This window comes from Anser brachyrhynchus (genome assembly GCF_964034855.1).
Source record: "Anser brachyrhynchus genome assembly, chromosome: 20".
In the NCBI taxonomy this organism is placed as follows: domain Eukaryota; kingdom Metazoa; phylum Chordata; class Aves; order Anseriformes; family Anatidae; genus Anser; species Anser brachyrhynchus.
Genome location: NC_137713.1, coordinates 6,259,174 through 6,279,235, shown reverse-complemented (window position 1 = coordinate 6,279,235; position 20,062 = coordinate 6,259,174). Strand labels below are relative to the sequence as shown.

The 20,062-nt window shown below is 40.4% G+C and overlaps 1 protein-coding gene and 1 long non-coding RNA gene across 4 annotated transcripts; one reads left to right on the top strand and one right to left on the bottom strand.

Moving 5' to 3' along the window:
- Positions 1 to 510: 510 nt before the first annotated feature.
- Positions 511 to 17,514, top strand: CRK (CRK proto-oncogene, adaptor protein). Of its 3 annotated transcripts, none has more exons than XM_080563431.1 (3): positions 511 to 838; positions 8,058 to 8,596; positions 11,356 to 13,218. In XM_080563431.1, exons 1-3 carry the CDS (start codon positions 595 to 597, stop codon positions 11,515 to 11,517), a joined length of 945 nt encoding a protein of 314 aa, XP_080419557.1. In that variant the 5' UTR covers positions 511 to 594; the 3' UTR covers positions 11,518 to 13,218. The 3 variants fall into 3 exon arrangements, with proteins under 3 accessions (XP_080419557.1, XP_080419556.1, XP_080419555.1); XM_080563430.1 differs by lacking the exon at positions 11,356 to 13,218 and adding an exon at positions 14,162 to 17,514 and having other exon boundaries at positions 514 to 838; positions 8,058 to 8,426; XM_080563429.1 differs by lacking the exon at positions 11,356 to 13,218 and adding an exon at positions 14,162 to 17,514 and having other exon boundaries at positions 523 to 838.
- On the bottom strand, positions 15,992 to 19,970 carry LOC308180962. The gene is made up of 2 exons (XR_013941255.1): positions 19,710 to 19,970; positions 15,992 to 19,338 (listed from the first exon to the last, which is right to left on the bottom strand). It is a non-coding gene; the product is annotated as an uncharacterized lncRNA (long non-coding RNA).
- Positions 19,971 to 20,062: the final 92 nt, after the last annotated feature.

Below are 20,062 nucleotides of genomic sequence, written 5' to 3'. Positions count from 1 at the left end.
AAGGTCTCCTCAGCCCCACCTCAAGGTCTCCTCAGCCCCCCAAGCACCCACTCCCTTCAACCCTCCTCAGCCCCCCTCAGCCCCCCTCAGCCCCTCTCAGCCCCCCTCAGCCCCTCTCAGCCCCCCTCAGCCCCCCCTCAGCCCCCCCTCAGCCCTCCTCAGCCCCTCTCAGCCCTCCTCAGCCCCTCTCAGCCCCTCTCAGCCCCCCTCAGCCCTCCTCAGCCCCCCTCAGCCCCCCTCAGCCCTCCTCAGCCCCCCTCAGCCCCTCTCAGCCCTCCTCAGCCCCTCTCAGCCCCTCTCAGCCCCTCTCAGCCCCTCTCAGCCCTCCTCAGCCCTCCTCAGCCCCTCTCAGCCCCTCACACACGCGCACCGCTCCAACTCCCCCCTCCCTCTCCCCTTCTCCCCCCCCGGCCGCGCGTGCAGATGACGCGCCTCCTTCCCCGCGTCCCCCCGCGCGCCGTCACGTCCGGTAGGTGAGGTCAGGGCCGGGGCCGCCATTTTGGGTGGCGGGGCTGGGCGCGGAGAGGGGGCACGGCGGGGCCGGGCCGGGCCGGGGGGGGGGGGGGCGCGGCGGCAGCAGCGAGGGCGGCCCCCATGGCCGGGCAGTTCGACGCCGAGGACCGGGCGAGCTGGTACTGGGGGCGGCTGAGCCGGGCCGAGGCGGTGTCGTTGCTTCAGGGGCAGCGCCACGGCACCTTCCTGGTGCGCGACTCCGGCACCATCCCGGGGGACTTCGTGCTGTCGGTTTCCGAGAGCTCCCGCGTCTCGCACTACATCGTCAACAGCCTGGGGCCGGCGGGAGGCCGGCGGGCCGGCGGCGAGGGCCCCGGGGCCCCGGGTGAGTGATCCCCTCACAGGGCCGGCCGTGCACCCTCAGCCCCCGGGAGGGCGGCCGGAGAGGCCGGGTCCCGCTCGGTGCCTCCTCCCGGGCCGCGTCTGGGGCTTTCTGTGAGGAATTCGGTCGTGTGGTGCTGCTGGGGGTGCTGAGCCAGGTGTTTGTGGGCAGCAGCCGCTGAGGGAGTCGGTTTTAGGAGTTAAACGTGCGCTGGGTTGAGCGTTGGTTCTCCTGAACCCGGAGCTGTGGTGCTCCGCGCGTAGTTTTGTTTTCATATAACTTAATTACTACACGGGGCATGTCACCTCAGCTTGGAGATGGAGGTCTAGAAGTGTTACCTGAACGGCTGAATTCTGCCGAAATGGTTTTGTGTTAGAGGACAGGCTGTAAGGCTAAACTTCAGGTCACAAACCAAAGCATCAGGGGGGTAATTTAAGTGTTAGGAACTCGTCTGGAATGTAAAAGCAATTATTCCTTTAAATTAGATGTGAAGTTTTGGGTGCTCCCACGCACACAGTGTGTTGAAAGGGAAGATATGATATTATTTCTCATTGACTTAACATCACCAATAATCAATAAAGCATCCAAATTAATGCTCATAGAGTAGAAAATACTGACTGTAAAAAGGAAAACTATTATCATGGGAAGCAGTGTTTTTGAAAGTACAAGCATAACTAAATTAACAAGGGCCCTCAGCAATGCATAATCCTTAGATGTGCAAGTGAGAAGATTTAGTTAAAAGGCAGCAATATCCTTGCTCGGGTCATTACTGAAATCAGTAGTAGAACCACTCAAGCGTGCATGTTAATGCTCGTAAAATGATGTGGGCGTATTCCTGGCAGCTCAGAAAGAAACCACTGCAAAGTTTTGAAGGTTGTATGTAGGTACAGTCACTTTCTATGTTTGGAGAATTCAACGGTATTTGTTACATAAAGGATTTTTCAGTCTCTTGCACAGACCCTAGTTGACTAGGAAGGGGTAATCTGAAAAAAAACCAGACCTGTTGCCAGTAGATTTGCACCATTATGCAGTGATCTCTCCTGCTTAGGGCAACATTTAAAATTGGCAAACTGGGGAAAGCCTGAAGTCATCGTGTTTATCTAGGAACATACCACAGCTGCAGAGTGTACTCGAGTCATAAAAGGGTCCATGAGATAGAATTTAAAGGTGGCTGAATTCAGCTGGAAGTAAAGTGGGAAGTTAAGTGGTTTGCCACAAGACTTGTTAGATTACTCCTTGTTTCGTATCGGTCAAGACAAAGGTTTATTTTCATAGGTTTGTGAAGGCTTGATGCGGGAAATGCATGACTGATGTTGCACAGAGCAGAACAAACTGCCAGGATGGTTAGTAGTGGAATCCCTAGAAGTGAAAAACCCTGAAGTGTGTGTGCCAGTTACTTTGCTTGGCAGTCGTTTTCCACAGAGCAGCTCATCTGTGGAAAAACAATGTTTTTCATGTTATTGAATGCCTAGTCTATGTTACTGTGATACCACCTTGGTAAATAGCCGTTCTAACTTTTTCATTATGCTACCCTCTTAAACTCAGTGATGTTTTGTGGCATTCTGTGGGCTGGATTACATTGTGAGTGTTAAAACATTTTGAGGTTTTGGTGTTCTTTTTACAAATCACTTAATGCCCCTTAGGTAGTTATGTTCTGTTTTAAATATTTATCTGCTTTAGCAGACTAGCTGCGTAGGCTATTGGCACGGTAGGCTTAATCTGTGTTAAAAGTTTATTTTTGGTAGGGCTTTTTTTTTTTTTCCCCTGGATGTTATGAGAAGAGGTGGTGCTTCACTCCTGCATCACAGATAATCCTATGCTGAAATTTTAGTGGTTTTAAATAAATGCCTTTGTGCTGATGCTGTTTTCTTTTCACACTTAAATGAAAGAAAGAAGGCGGGTGCGTATGTATTAAATTACATTTAAAGTGTAAGTTTCTTTCAGAAAAAGTGGGGAGGGGAATGTTCAGCAGGGAAGGGAGATGAAATCATTGGTAAAAGATGGAAGGTGATTTCATGTTAGAATAGGGAAGGTAATGCAGTAAAATGAAGTAAATGTTTGCAAATCATTGTGGTTATTTATTGCGGTCAAGTTAAAACATGAGGAAGAACAACTTCACTGCGTTAATTATCTGTACTGTCTACTTTTTTAAGGTGATTTTCTTGTTAGCTTCAGTAAGTATGTGTGATTCATGACTGCTGGAACGCTGCTGTGTGCAGATTATACTGGGAACCTAGCTCCAGTACAGGATGAATGCGATGAGGATCTTTGGCTTTCCTAATATAAAAAGCCATACTGTCACAAAAATTAGATGATTTCTTCCACTTCTGAAGTATTTAAAAAAAAAAAAAAGCTAACTTTTGGGTAATTTTGCCTTTTTCCTGATGTGCTGTAGTTCCTAACTTCTTGTAGGCAATGTTTCAGAATAAGGAAGAAAGAATTCAACAGAACTTCCCAAAATAACTACATCTTACTTAAATGTTTTAAGTCCATTAAAAGAAATAGGGTAAATCATTGAATTATGGGAATAAAAATGCTCTGTTTCCAGTAGAGATGAAAATTAACAATTGCATTGGAATTAGGGTGTCATTTGTAATCAAGCATCATAGGCTACAGAAATCCCAAACTAGACAAAGTACTACGTGCAGGCATTAGCATGGTAATGGACAATAGAGGAAATATTTAAACACATCGTATGCTTGCAATTTGACATACAAGTCCAGGGTAAAAACACATGATATGAATTAAAAGAAGATGCCTAAATTATCTAAAGACAGACTTGCTTCCTACTGAAAGCATGATGTGATAAAGACAGAAACATTAGAATAATAAATTTTTACTCTGAAGTAGGAAAGTATGACACCACCTTCTACAGTATATGCATTTTAAGAACATGCTTCTTGTGATTCTAAATCACCTCCATTATGATTTTTAAAAATTCAGACTGTAATCATATAATGATATCCGTACTCAGCTCTTTATATGATGATAGGGCTTTAGATATGGGTGAGCAACATGGTTTAACTTGGACACCTGTTTTTTAATTATTTTTTTGATATTAAGGTCCTAAAATACAAACTATTGGAGGCTTGGAAAGTGTATGCATTAGGCATTTACTTTTCTCTCATCCTCTGATTATCTGCAGAAATGGCAATAAGGAGCTTCTGTGAGAATTTTCTTCTGACGTGCTTAGAGCTCTTCTCAGCAGTCAGTGAATGGGATTTTACTGTTGTTGTAGAGCATTCCTGGGTACTTGTTCGTTTTGCTGAGGCATGAGTAGAGAGGTGCTTAAGACTAAGGGAAAAAGGTGTCCGTGTAAGGGTGGGGGAAACGCACAGGCTGGAATGTGATGCCTTCATAGCAGAGTTCGTGTATGCTCAGGGGAAGCTGGCTTACATCGCTGTGATGTCTTTGAAATGAGAGCCTTGTGTCTCAGCACCCTGAATGCTAAGAACAGCCTTTCTTGCCCAAAGCATACTTTCGAAGATGGCGGGTAGGGGCTTATGGAGGAGGTCTAGAAATGAAAACGAAAACTTCTGTTCCTGTGAGGTCTTCCAAAGAAAGCTTACCAGAGCTTAAGGATGAATGGAGAACTGCCTAGTGGCACTAACACAATTGGAGTGTAGAGAGAAATGTAAAACCCCTGAGATCTGATAGAGTGAGAAGCTGCTCTGTGCTTATGCCACCTGCCCACACTCTCAAGAAGTAGAATATTAGGTATTTTATTTAGAAAACATATAATAAACGATCTTTCCCACGTGGGCACAAGGCCAACCCCAGTGTAAAAGTGTTTTGTCAGGAAGGCATATGCATCATAGAGAACTGACAGGGTCCAGGTTTGAAACTTAACTTTAATTATGAACTACTTTGGGTTTTAACACTTTCCACACCCTCCTGAGAGCTGAGGGTTCACTAGCTCTTCGAGAGCTATCTTAGTCATCTTAGAGAGCTGAGCAGTTCTGCTGCTGGAGGTGCAAACTGAGCAGCTGTCTTTCCTTCGGTCGTGCAGAGCTGGGGAGAAGGGAAGAGAATTTCTAGTACTTGTTGTCCAGCTTTGGTAGGAAGTGACTAAAGTTCCTCTAGTAGCTAGGCTTACCTTTACATGCATTCTCCTCTTCCTGAGAGCCCCCAGAAGACGTGGACAATGTGCTGCTAGAACTTGTGCCTCCAAGAAAATTATTACAAGATCGTGAAGAAAAACAGCTCTACTTCTACTATAAAAAAAAAAAAAATATATATATATATATATAAATGCCTTGTTGCTGTAACTTCCACTTCCTTGTGGTAGATCTTGCCTTAATTTTTTGACTGGCATACAGGTATGGGACGTGTTGCAGTCCAAACAAGAAGCTGAAGAATTCCTCTGAGCCTAAAATCTGTTAGTCTTTAAATTTCATTGTACCAGGGAATGACAGGACCATGAAGCTCACTCATAGTGCATAGAATAATTTCCCTGCTACGTAACTGAACACTGTTCAGCTCATTAACTTGTTGCTGAACAAGAGTATACATAGAAGTCTTAAACTGATGAGGAATTTATCGCTTGCTTGGTAAGGTGTAGTTGTATTTTATTTCCAACCTGTGCTTTTCTAACTGTGACTTCCAACTATTTAGCCATTTTATGCTGAATTTAGAAGAAATTAAAAATTTCCAAGCCACGACCAGGTTGCTCTCTTTATTCTTTGGCAATTTGAAGTGAGCTCATGGATTTCTTGTTGCAATGGCCTTGTTTTCCAGACCTCAGATTTTTGGTGGATGCCTTCTGTTTTTAAAACAAAAATATCACAATTACGTGTGGTGTTTTGGGAGTGTTCTCTTAGGGAAATAATGTGGCTCCTTTTTGCTGCTTATCTCTTTGTCCTTTCAAGGGTTATAGTTATCTTTATGATCTCAGAATGTAGTTGAAGGAGCTGTGTTCTCTCGCTCCTCAATTGTGCAAACTATGTTTTGGAATGCTCTTTTCCAGGATACAGTACATTGATTTCAGTCACTCCCTCATACGTAAGGCTTCAGTGGACTTTCCTCTTAGGAGTCCAACTTTGGTTTTATTCAGGTACATTTAGCAGCTGGTTCAGGCTGTCATGCATGATTTCAAGAGGGCAAGAGTGATTTTTTTTTTCCTTTTTAAAACCACCGAAACTTTGTTCATTCTGCTAATGATTTTGGTGCTGACACAGCTGGTGAATGTTACTTATGAACCGCTCAATTCCAATGAGTTTTAAGATTTTTCTGCGTGCACTTATTTGGCTGGAGACAGATCTCGGTCTTCTGACTGAGTCAATTTGCAGCAGGCTTTGCAAAGGTAAATCAGTGTTTCATATTCCATAGTCATGTGAAGTCAGTTCCATGTCAGTGAACTTAGCTACCAAATATTTCCAGACCCTTTTGGACATTGGAGATTGTCTTCTCCATGTGACTTCAAAGGTCTTTGCTGTTCTGATCCTCTTAAAGTTTCTGTGGCTTTTTCTTTTGGCATAAGCATCTACGTAAGCCTGATCCTTAAAGGTTCACATATGAAATAGCAGCAAATGCATGCTTGTGTTTCTGTCACCAGGTTAGTCTGAAACTTGATGTCTGTAACACTTGTTGCAAAGCATGGTTTTCCACCTCCAGCGTCAGTGGAAGCTCGGCATTCCCACATTGTGTTGTATGCTTCTGCAGTGAACTGAAGCTGTTTTAAAGTGGTGTAGGGATGGGGCTTGTCCAGCCAGAAGTAATCTCCTGTGAGACCACTGAGCTAAGAGCCGCCTCTGAGATGAAGTTCTAGAGTTCTTGCTAAGTCTAGAGCTGTAAGTTACATCTCATCAACAAAAGTTGAGGGGGTTTTGCTTCTTTTCAGCCTTAAGCTTTGAGAGAATGAGGTAGAATCTTACTTTCCATGTCAGGTTCATGCTTCATAATGATATTTACATTAGTTTCCTTATTTCTTGGTGAAGCCACTTTGTTTTGTGGGTTGTTTTTGGTAATTTTTGGGGGTATTGCTTTTGTTTTTTGGTTCATTGCAGTTGTGCTGATATCTTGTGAAAGTCTTTCAGGCCTGTTAATGAGTGCAGATGTGCATTTTGCAATGACTTTGTTGTGTTTCTTCGAATTTTCTGTAACCAGCTCCACTGACATTTGTGTTCCTCCAGGAACTTCAGAACTTATTTATTGGGTGTTTGTCTGTGTTGATCTTATTGAATCATCCCTTTTTTCTGTTAGAACCCCTTTTTGCTTTCTTGAAAGACCTTCTTGTAATGTTAGCTTTCCGTGCTGACAGTGCTACTTTGAAGGGGGGTTTTGGATCAGTGACAGCCTGAAAAATTCTGCTAGCTTTGTACTCGAGAGCTAAGTCTCAGAACTATTAGATATTCCCTGCAGAGAAACAGACTTGCAAAGTAAGCATCTCTTTTCTTGCTAAAAGAGTTACTCATTAAAGCATAAATCTTTTCCTCTCCACTACCATCCCCCAGCCTTCCCCAGTTCTTCCCATAACTGATAATGCAGTGGATAGTGCATGGTGGAAATAGAACATCACGCATATGTTTTTCACCAGCTGAGCTTGAAGAACATAAAAATGAAAAAAAAAAGTGCAGCACACAAATAGAAAATGGAAATTGTATTTCTAATGTATTGAATATGAACATAATCTGTATATTTTACATGTTATTGTATTTGAGGTTCAGATTTATAGCTTGGATTCCATTTGACAAATATGGCAAGGAAACTACAAGAATTGAAATTAAAAGAATGAATTATACGTCATAAAAACATACATTTTTGTGTTGCTGAGCAAAGTAGTTTCCTGTAGTGTCCATCCCTTTAACCCAAGATATGTTACAACAGGTAAATGACCGTTATTGCAGTATTGTCCTTTTGAAATGACTTCAAACTATGAAAGTTTAAAAAAACAAACAAAAAAATTGAAATTTATCTGTTGGGTCTACATAACACTGATGGATACAAGATACTTCTATTGTAATTCAGGAAGTTTGGCAGTGCCCAACGATTTGTTACGTACATCTTCTGTCATTGACAAAATCTTTAAAACTAAAACTCTATCCTCACAAACAATATAGTGCTGCCTTTAATCAGAAGTGCATGAAAGAGCTGAATATAATGCATGTTGATAGAAAGATGACCAAATTGTTTATCTGTAAATATATTAGTCTTCTCAGGTGCTTAATTTACAGTTGTACCTGTTGTTTGCTCTCTTTGTTGATATGTTGCTTTCCTCTTTCAGGGTTGAATCCCACCAGATTTCGAATAGGTGACCAGGAGTTTGATTCTTTGCCACTTTTACTGGAATTCTACAAAATACACTATTTGGACACTACAACCTTGATAGAACCAATCCCCCCCCGACCCAGGCAGAATAGTGGCGTTATCCTCAGACAGGAGGAAGCTGAATATGTGCGAGCTCTCTTTGACTTTAATGGAAATGATGAAGAAGATCTTCCATTTAAGAAAGGAGACATACTGAAAATCCGGGATAAACCTGAAGAGCAGTGGTGGAATGCGGAAGACTGCGACGGAAAGAGGGGAATGATTCCTGTTCCTTACGTCGAGAAGTATAGACCTTCCTCTGCTTCAGTATCTACTCTGATTGGAGGTAACCAGGATAGTTCCCACCCACAACCACTGGGTGGGCCGGAGCCAGGGCCCTATGCCCAGCCCAGCATCAACACTCCGCTCCCTAACCTTCAGAATGGCCCTATTTATGCCCGGGTTATCCAGAAGCGAGTCCCTAATGCCTACGACAAGACAGCCTTGGCTTTGGAGGTACATAATGGGCAAAACTTAGCAAGAAGAGATCTGTTCAAGGGATTTCCCTTTCAAGCGCATTATAGATTTGTAGGAGTAAGAAAGGGAAAAAGCATTGTAATGCTGTTTTTGCATCATGATTATAAGTTACGGATAAACTTTTCTTTTGGAAATAAGTGACTTGAGTCACTTATTAACTAGAGTTTGATGATTACATCATGTTTAGGTTACTGAACCAAAATTGTGTCTTTTGTCAAACATCTCTAACATAAGTGTTTCCCCATCCATGTTTTCACTTCTGAAGTTTTTATTTTAGGGGGGGAGGGAGAGGGAGCTGTTCATAAAGTGTGTCTGAATCTGTGTTCAGTGTTGCTTGCTTTTGGTCTTTGAAAGGTGTGCTGAGTTGTTCTTTCATTCTGTCGGCAGTTCAAAAGCAATCAGTGGAAGCATTGATAGTCACTTGAAAATTATGCAGACTGAGACGATGATCACACACAGGGTTTCATTTTTCTGTCTTGAACTCGAGCAGATTGCTTCATTTTTTAGCTTTTGAAGCAGGAACATATATTACAACTCAATAGGGAAGTGTCCTGTAAAGCAGTGATTGATGGAGTACGATTTGTAATAAAGCAGTGAGTTTGCCTAAGGTTGATTCACTTCTTGATATGATCAAATACTTGTACATGCCCCTTCTGTTTTTTTTTCCTCTTAAAAAGGAGACTAGTGCTCTATCTCTACACATCAAATAGTTATCCCTGAAGTTACATTTGAGGAAATTGAGACCAAGGTATTCTAAGTGGCAGACCTTTGCCTTAGGATGATATGTAAATTGGATCCTTTAATCTAGGCTTTCTTTGAGCTAAAGGCTCTGGAATTTCCTGATACCTAATTGACTTCCTGTTTATATAACATTTTAAGTACTTGGGAAAAAACAGTTTCTGTGCTGAGTCAGAGCATCTCCTTTCCACTCCTGAATACTTTATTTAATCTTGCGTAGCACATAATGCGCTTCGGTACTTCATTGGTGTGGCAATCATATATACACGTCTTTAGTACAGAATTGGCAAATTCTACAGAACTGATAAAGAACCTGGGAGGTGTGAATTTTTTCCCCACGTAGGTAAAATATATTGAGTTAGGATATGTTTTATTACACTTCTGAATTGAGAGAGCCAGGACACAGAATGGAAAGTTTGGGGCTGAGAAGTATGTATAGAAATTCATGCCAACTTAATCAGATTTTGGGCAAATATGCAAAGATTTTAACCTTCTGACTTTTATGATGCCTAAAATGCTGTCTCCTTTCCTCTCTCTGACCACCTTTACTTAGCCACCTCTGGCTCAAAATATTCTTGAATGTTGTTTTTTTTGAAACATTGGAGATTATGTTGTGGTTAAAAAAAAAATCTTTTGGTTTTCTTCCTGGATTTTGTTTTTAAGCTTTAATTGACCCTGCTGTGCTACCACTATTGCCTTAAGCTTAACTTCACATTTAATTTCATTTAAAGCAGTACCCCACCACACTGCCCAAATCACAATTTGGTAGCACGGAGTGAAACAGGGAGAGTGAGAAAATCCTAGTAGTCTAGGCTGTTGTAAGCAACTTTGAGGGAAAGCAAGATTCCTTATAAAGATAAGCTTGTGAGTGCCACGGCTGATTTTCTGTTAGTCTGATCCTCTTCACTAAAAATCACGTGTCTGTCAAGTATGCTGTGTGTCGGAAGGTCTTTCCTGGAGAACATCTCTGTCCTGAACTAATTTGCGCTGCTGTGCTCTACTAGCTCAAGCTAATATGCTAGGTAGCAGAAGTGTTTGGGAGGGGGGAATTGAGAAGTCTGTGGGCTCTGCCCATCTGTGTGAGGTTTTAAGTAAGATTTATAATGCCTTTCTACCCTTCCGTTAGAACAACGGTCTTCCTAGGCCTTGTAACATTATTGGAATATTTGCTAGTTGCCAGCTTGAACCTCCTGGTTAGGATGATATATACCTGTCCTGCTACAGCTCCACGTTTAAGAAATGCAGCAATAGTGGTGGTTCTTTATTCTGTGTTTAATATTGAGAAACTTGAGGTGTTTATCACTGCTTCTAATTGGCCTTCCTAGCTTCTTTGCACCCTTAATTATTCAAATCACGTTACTGAACTGCTTTCAATGTCCATACAGGAAAAATGTGCGCTTCATTTTTCCCAAGTTTTTCTTCATCCTGTCTAACAAAGTACTGTTTCTTGTCTTTTTTTTGTTTTTGTTTTACATTCCCTTTCCCCTTTCACTTCATGGTGTTTCTTCTTTGTTTATTTAGAGATCTCTTTCTTTGACAACTTAGTAGAAAACATTATCCAAATCTTTTCAGTCTATGTTTGCCCAGACCTCTTAATAACTATAAATCTAGATTTTTTTCCTCCAAATGAAAACTCATAGCCTTAAATTGTGTAATGTTTGTGGGTGGGGTTTGATCCCACTGTTTGTCCTAGGCAAATAGATTCTTCAGATAAAACATTTTTGGCCGAAACTGCAAACAAAATTATCTGTACTGTTAGGTCAAAACTGACATGGTTTTGAAGAGCTTGAAGAAGGAGGATCCGAGCAAATTATGTTTTAATAAAGACTATGCTATGTTATGGAAAAAAGATTTAGTGGAAGATTACATTTATTTTGCTTGTTACTAGACCTATTCAAGGAGTTGTCAAGTCTATATTAGTTAAAAGAGGGTAGAAAAAGGGAAGATGTCTGGTAAACGACTCTCAGATTGCTGCTCCTCCCCCCTCCCCATAACAGTAGCAGAATTCTACCATTCTGACCTTTCCAAAGAGGAGTACTTGGAATAAAACCACAGCATCCAAAAATCTTCACATAAGGCTTCATTTTTGTTTTGAAGCAGCATATGGAATATATTTAGTTCTAAAAAGTCTCATGGAGACCGAGACAAATGTGGCCTTTTAGTAGGGTATAGTGCTTTCCTCGGGGCTTTGTGCTTGGTGGGGTGATGCGCAATAGACTAATAATACAGTAATAAGTCAGCGTTCAAAGAGGAGAATTCAGAGGGAATAGCCACTTCTTGGCTAAAATTTGTGAAGTTTCACCAATTGAAATAACAGGTAGCTTTGAAAGATCTCTGTATTGTCTTCAGGAGAGTATTTGTTTGAACTATGAATTAATATACAGAATTTCAAAGCAGATCTAGAAAGGTCTGTAAGTTATTAAGGAGTTAATGGAGCCGTTTTATGAAACTAGCATTTGTGAAATGACTCATGCTTACTTAAAGTCAGTCCTGCTTCGGTAGTTATAAAGATATCTGTATATAAAATGTGAATGAAAGGTTGTATCAGGGAGAGAAAGGTTGCTAAATAGAGTTACTGTATTGGTAAAAAGGAATATATGAACTCAGAAGTCTCTGCTCTTTCAACAGTTATTAAAATGCAAGTTTCAAGTGTAGCTTCTTACAGTAATGAGAATTCATAAATGAGTGTCCTACTGCTGCAATTATCCTTAGATGTCCCTTAAAACCAAGCAGCACCAGGGTGGCTCTGGGAGTGAGTATTAGAACAGCATCCCATGTTCTAACTCATTTTCATTGCTCTGTTGAACCCACTTTTTGTAGGTGAGTTTGTCATAAGGTATCTAAGATAAACTATATGAAGATAAAGTAATGTGTGAGGTATTCAGTGAGAGCAGAGACATGGTCAGTCTAAGAAAAATATCTCACAGATGATGAACAAAGTGCAACTTCTGCATGTTTTGTGACTTTGTGTGAGCAGAATTGCCAGTACCACACTACTTGAAGTTTTCATACAATTCTGTAAAGCATAATCGGCCTATTATATTACTTTTAGTACGTTACAGTAAGTAAGCAGTGTGTAAGTAATGTTGGATGTGAACCTACAGGTAGAATATCTTGATCTTAGGTCTGTCAAAAACATTTGAAAATGGCTCTCACAATAAAAATGCTTGAACTTCAGTAAGGATAGGGAGGACGAAAAACAGGTAGGAGGGGAGTCTTACAGAAAATGAAAACAATGAATGCACACATAAATATTTAAATGTTACTTTGTTGTAAGTAGTGTTGTCTGAGATATATTATGAAAAAGATAAACTTCTAGCTTGGAAAATAATACAGTAGGATGTATTCTTCTAGTACACAGATGACTACAAGAGTCTCTTTAATTGCTGATGCTGCCAGGATATCTTGGACTGTTGTTCAGCTAGACCGGAGGACAAGGTTTTTTTCTTTCCTACTGGGCTGGAGGTTATACACTTTGCTGTTCAAGGCTAATAGATGGACTGTATCCAGATCTGAAGCAATTTAAAATATCTAGGATAGTATTCTCGTAATGGCTATGGTTAGGAAATAAGAGTTGCTGTTCCTAGTGTTGTTGCGTTTAATCTTATCCTTACTAAATTATAGCTGACGTTTTGGTCAACAGAGTATTTTTACTGGTACAACCCCCCAGTGATTATTAGCAGTAGCAAAATGATACATACTGCATGATTAAATTCCTAAAGAGCCAAAACAAGCATACAGAAGTCAAGGAAAGCTTCCTTTTTGCCTGAAGCAAATACATGAGGATTTTCTTCAAAATACGGTTCATTAAAATATCTATGCTAATTAGTACAAAAGTAAAAAAAAAAAAAAAAAAAAAAAAAGCTACAGCAAGAATCCCCAGTGTGCCTCTCATTACCAGATAAGTAATCATTAGTGTTATGGGAAGCTTAATTAAATGTCCATGTAGTGTTTTGAATTTATGAACTGTTAAAAGCTATTTTGGCAAAAGATTGCAAGTGAATAAAACCTGTAAAGTTAATGGAGATTGGTAGCATCTTAAATTGTTTTCCTTATTCTTCATTCACTGCCTGGAAAGTGAGAGTAATGAGATCCAATTTTGGATGAATTCGAAACACGGTGATGAGCATGTATGCAGACTAGTAACTGTATATTCAGTGAATTTTTGGATGAAATGCAGTAAGGCTTGTGGCTGTGCCTTGAGAGTTTGTTTACAGCATTCGTAAAAGAAAAGAGAGTTTATCTGTCCCAAAAGCATTTTCTGTCTGTGACCTGGGAAGATTTCTGAAGAACAATGTGTTACTTGGAAGTAAGATCATTGAGAAAATTCTAGACAGCGGGGTAGAAATGGGTAGGCATGTTTTCAGAATTGCAGGATTTCAAAATTAAGGAGCAGTTCAGCTTGCAGATTAATGTTCACTTTGTATGCCTGCAATCTCTCCTCTAATAAGGTTGTTGATGTAGTACAAGCAGAGTGCAAGCCTCTGTCAATTCAGACAGATCCATTTATTGCGATAGCAGCTGATATCAAGGCCCAAAGTGCTATGGAAGAATGGTGCTGGATTGCAGGCTAGAGGATAGGTCTCACCTGGCCTAGGTTTGCTGCTTTCTCTTTATACTTTCTTCAGGAGTGAATAACATGGGGTGGTAGGCTGGTGTATCAAAAATGGTTACGACTAAAGCTATTTTCTTTACAAAAGTGTATCTGGTACACTTGGGTGATGTAGCACCAAATGGGAGGGGTAGCAGCTGCTCATCTGGTGTGGTTTTATGAATTGTAACACTAGCTTATTTCTCATCCTGCAGGTCGGTGAGCTGGTAAAGGTCACAAAGATTAACGTGAGCGGTCAGTGGGAAGGAGAATGTAATGGCAAACGTGGTCACTTTCCATTCACGCATGTCCGCCTGCTGGATCAACAGAATCCCGATGAGGACTTCAGCTGAGTGTGGCTCAACAGTTGCGCTTGCAGATGGGAACAATCTCAACTTGTTTTTATTGCAGATGCCATCAAGACTATGTTCCGACAGATGTTGAAAGCGGTATTGCTTGTATAAGCGTTCTGATAACCTGCAAACCCCTGGGACTGAACACCACCATTCCTTAATCAAAGGTCATGTAATTCAGGGTACGACAGTAGATAACTCGTGTGTCAAGTGGCAGAACTAGTACATGATTATAGGTTGTAATGCCTGCTTATGTCCATGTGCACAGCAGACTGGACCTTGCCAGCAGCAGCAGCTGGGGAAAGCAGTAACGTAGATGTTATGATAGCGTTTATAGCTTTCTCCAGTCCTTTTGTTTATGTTGCTTCTTCCTCAGGCGATGAACATCAACCTTAGACAACTCAGTGTGTAGATAGCTTGTTGGTTTTTTTTCCACAAATTTATCCTGGAGCTTTCTCCATTTTTCTTCCATCCTGAATTCTCTGTCCTAGAAAGGCTAGACAGTACTTTGCATGGTGAGGTAACTATGCACAGTACAGACTTTTGTAGAGCACATTGGAGACAGCCTTATGATTTACAAATACGTACCATTTTAACGGTAAATGACAGATCAAATCAACCTCAGAATTCTAGATGTTGGTGGACACTAGATTGATTTCTTCAGTACTGTTGATGCTTCAAACGTAGCAGCTGATTTTAATTTAAAATTCCTATTAACACACCAATCTCTCTATCCACAAATACAAGGCTTATGGAAGTGTAAACATCCACACCAGTGCTGAAAAATACATGCATAGCACTTTAATGCATAGCTTTAAAGCAGTGTTTGATTCACTAAATATACTAAAATATTTACACTGCTTTCAGAAAAAAATAGATTGCATAGGGCCAGTTTTCTAGAATTCTTCCATACCCCTATACATTACAGTACAAATCAGCGTCAAAAGTGGTAAACTGACAAACCAAATACTACTTTTAATTTAAAGTTACTCTGGGGACTCTTCTGGTTTAATTCCCATCTGTAAACTATTTGATAGTGAATTCATGAGGGTTTTATTTTTAATAAACTAACGGAAAATACTTGTGTGCTTCTGGATTGATTCTCAAAAGGTGTAATAGAGTAAATATGGCTTCATAACTCATAATGAAAATCAGTGCATTGAATAGGTGGTATTATGAGCTGTTTGTTGTTTTTTTTGTTTGTTTTAAACCTGTTCTTCTAATTATCTGGTTTTCTTTAACATAAATCAGAATGGATTCAGTAAGTTTTGTAAACTAAAATTAAACACTGAAGTAACTACCCCTTGTCTGTACCCTGGATTGTTTTCCAAATATAGCACTCTAGTGACCAAACTTAAGCAAACAAATTTTGCAACTCTGACTACAGTAATAATCTCTACAAAACAGTTTTCCTAAATAGTATCAAACTGAAAATGTTATTTTGGTTGATACAAAGCGTGTCACTAGAATGTCTCATTGGTTGTAAATGCTGCGAGGGCTAGTTCCCACTGCAAAGGCTATTGCTGCAAGTCACCAACCCATAAAACAGAATACTGGTAACACTTTACCTCAGAACTGTGTAACATGCTGGAAATGATAATATTTCTGTTATATTTAAGTACTAGTTGCTTTACTTCAGAACTAATTCATCAGCAAGTCTAATTTTCAGGTAATGGGCACCTGATAATTCTGTAGACTAACGCCGATGTACATTAATCAGTTTTTTTCCATCACAAATCTCACAAGCACTACTAAAGATTATTAGAAAACTGACAGATTTTATGACAGTGACCTAAGAATAACAGTAACAAAGGAATTGCAGTACTATTCTAGCTTGGATCCCTATTCTGGTTAGGGCGATGTGCCGGTCTCTGATTGTGAGATCACTTCTGGCTGTGTAGTAAAACTAGTTTGAGGAAAAAAATTCAGAAACTAACACTAGGTTCAGTAACAAATTGGTTTATTTAAGGCTAGTTTGTATTTTCCTCTGACCTTAGTATTTACTGCAACTGATTTTTCAGTAGCTGCATTTTAATACAGACTTATATACTGAGCTTATCAGTTGCCCATATATGCTTATATTTTTCTTCAGGTTTTGCAAAAGAAGCATAATGAACTCTGTTGTTAAGAGTAACACAGTTTGTTCTGAAGTATTTTTTTCCAATTGCAATTAACGAAAGCCCATACATTTGTACCTTTCCAATCAGCAATTATTTTAACATACCAAAAGAACTTTTTTCTGAAAGGAATTTTATTATGCAAATATTGCCTTTTTAATATGGCTTAAATTGAATCAACTAACAAATACACTGCAGAGTTTGTAGGTGTGTTTTTGTGAAGACTGTATAAATTGCAAATATTTGTACACTTTGAAAGAGCGGAAAAAGAAACTAGAGGAGTCTTAATAGCTGCTGTTGCACTAGAATCTGAAGTTCTTGTCAAGCAGTTTTTCTTAGTCAACAGATACATTAACACAACTGTTTTCCCCTGTTCAGTTCTAAGCTGAAATGTGATTTTGTTTCATAGGTGATAGAAATTAATGTTTGCATTTGTGCAAAATAGACATTTCAACTTACCGAGCTCTTTTAAAGGAAAATAGGGTAGAACACATGTTCATGAACATGTAGATTAAATCCTCTTGTGGCCTTTGTTTATCCTTCTATTTGTTCTCTCCCTTCTTACCAATGCGTGCAAAAAAATCATTGCTAAGAACGTTGGTCACAATCTTTTGTCTCTATTTGGCTGTGGTTTTGGTCTATTGTGCATAGGCAGGTGTTAGAACTAGAATAATCATTTCTAGAAATACACCGTGAAAGCAGAATGCTCAATTACACTGTGTTCTTCTGGTGCATTTACACATTATATCACACTAAAAGTACAACTGGCTGCTATGGTTTTTTAATATATATTTCATTTTGGTAAACCCCAGCCTTTTTACTAATATTTGACATGGTTAAATCTTGTTAATCTGTTTGAATTGTATTTGTTAATAATGCAAATATTTCTAATCATCTTAAGATTAAAACACTTCGTTTTTGTTAATGGTTTTGGGGAAGGATTCTAACCAAACCAGTTTGAAGAAAAATATGAACATGTGCCATTGTATTATAACACTATCCACTTTCTTGACAGTTAAAGTCTTTTTTTATTTTTTTTTTTGTAGCATGTAATGTATATGTTCATAGTACGTGAAGTAAATAAAAGTATAGCCAAAACTTTGGCTTGGTGTCATTCTCAATCAACTGTCATTGGAATACTTGCATATAGGAATGTAAAAATAGAACAGCTGGTATTTTCATATTTTATTGACCGTGCTTATCTGAAAACAATTAAAGACCTGTACAAGAAAGATGATCCAAGGTAACTAAAGTTATCAACCAGTAAAATATTGTGGCCTTTTTTTGAAACAGGGTGACTTTCTGTAATCAAATGAGTTTCTTGAGGCAAAGGGGAGGAGGAGTATTTTCTCTTGCCAGGAAGTTCAAGGACAGCATTTGTTTTCTTAGTCACTACATTGCAATTGTAGCTCCTCATATTTGAGTTGATTGATACTCCATTGGCTGGCTATGACAGATAACTTTCTTGGCCAGTGCTGTCTAGTGGAGTCCTCAAGTGGGAAGTGTTAAATGAGTGACTTTGCATTTAGTTGTACTGTTTTCTTGTCATACCTCCACACTATGAAGATTATGCCTCAGATGGAAAAAAAAAATCACAGCCAGAATTATTATGCTCAGTTTTACTCCTTGCTCATATAACTTGTCTGCAGTGGAGCCACAAGAAAGATTACCTCTAAATTAGATTACCCAAGATAATTTAAAAGCTCACTATAGCTATCCTGAAGAGGTCCTATACACCTCTCCACAATTCCCTGACGGGCACATCCTCCTGATACTGGTATTTGCAAACCATGCAGGACTAATACAGAGAACTATTGCTCATCCTTGCAGTGGTGATTTGCTGTTGCAGGAGTGGTTCGATCAATTTATGTAAATGCTGTGGGTGCAAAGGACAAGGCAAGGATTGCACCAGGAAATTCTGCTTTGAGTATTTAGCTGCATTAGGCTGTATACTCCTTACGCTTCACCAAATACCTGACCAATTTCCAAACATTTGCATGCCACCTGTAACAACTGCATACAAATATGTTTGAACTATTTAGACAATACGCTGCAGTTTAACAAAGGTAGGAAGCATGCACCTCACTTCTGGCCAATAAGTATGCTTATAGCAGCCTGGTTTGTTTATAGCCTTGAGCTCTCTACAACTTGAGTGCCTGCTGAACATGAGGATCAAGGAAAAGTTCTTAAGGCAAATCTAATAAAGATTGGTTAAGATTTATGAAGCACTGAGGTGATTTGCAAATCTTGCAATGTTAAACAAATATACAGTGATTCTCTATACTGCTGGGATCTTTAGGATGCCTACCAAAATCCTTGGTAACTGTACTGTGTATGTATGAACAATTCACAGATAAAGGTATATAATGATTCCCAGTTTCAACAAAATCTGCATTTTCTGATCATATTTCCTCTTGAAAATAGCATTTTTTTCCGGACTTGACACATAATTTTCATTTTAGCTCAGATGTGCTAATGTCTTTGTTTTTTTGTTGTATGGAATTCTGGTTAAATTACCCTGAGATCTGAACAAGAGTTGGGGTCCAAAATGTCCAGTGGAAATAGATCATCAATTATTTAGTTAGGCACACAGTGACATAAACATCATTCCTATATTTTTAGATGTATCTGTGAGAAAACCACAAAATGTTAATTTTACGCATCCTGGAACTCATGTTCGCTACCTGAAATAATGTGTCAAAATGAATCAGGAAACGATAAACCACTTTTTAAAATGATGGTTTAAGTGTGTGTGCAGTCACACGTTAGGAGCCCATTTCGGCAGGCACAATATAAAACAGTAAATAGGAGGATACTCAGCAACATCCAAGAGGTGCCAGGGACTGCTCAGTCTGCTGCCTTCAGAAGCTGCAAAGGCCTTTGTGTGCTGCTACACCTCAGGAAGGCTGAGCCTGGGTGACGCTGGAAAAAGAGAGAGATGAGACTTTGTCCACAACCATCCTGAGCAAATCTTTGAAGATTAAATTTGTGCTAGCCAAACATAATCCCTTTGCATTTCTTCAGACCATTTTGATTCGGGAAATTGAGGCGCTATCTCAATTATTTAAGCATATGTTCCAAATATTTCAGAAAGACACCGTGAGGAACTTATAAACATTCAGTGTTCTTCTAACCTCTTTAAACCATGAGATTATCGTGCCTTGCCCCAGATAAATACACTGAGGGTGATACTTCGCTTGAGAACACACCCTGGAGAGGCTGCAGAAACCTGCTAGGTCAGACATTCTCTTTTTCACTCATTTCCAGACACATTGCTAAGTCAAAAGCAATACCCAGCAGTTCCTACAAAAAGGGAGACGTTAATTCCGGAGGCATTGTCAGCGTTGGGAGGGCAGCAGGACCGCGCTGCCTGAGGGGAAGCCGCGGACGCCCTGAGGGAAACGCCGCCGCCGCCACCCTCACCCCCAGCCCGCGGCGCGGGCCCGGCTCCCGGCTCTTCCCTCCCGGGAGGCAGGGCCCAGAGTCCGGCCCCGGCCTCGGCTGCCCGCAGTGCCCCCAGCGGCCCCGCACCGCTCCCCGCCGCCTTCCCTTGCGCAACGGCGCCCTCTCGGCCGCGGTCCCGAGGCCGCTGTTCGGGAGCGGCTGGCCCCGGCCTCGAACCCCCGACCCCCAGGTCTCCAGCCCG

Bases quoted from the DNA above. Each gene is read 5' to 3' on its own strand.
- CRK (XM_080563431.1), top strand. From the start codon at position 595: ATGGCCGGGCAGTTCGACGCCGAGGACCGGGCGAGCTGGTACTGGGGG. The intron at 839-8,057 runs GTGAGTGATCCC...TTCCTCTTTCAG, and splicing joins CGAGGGCCCCGGGGCCCCGG to GGTTGAATCCCACCAGATTT. The intron at 8,597-11,355 runs GTACATAATGGG...CCATAACAGTAG, and splicing joins AGACAGCCTTGGCTTTGGAG to CAGAATTCTACCATTCTGAC.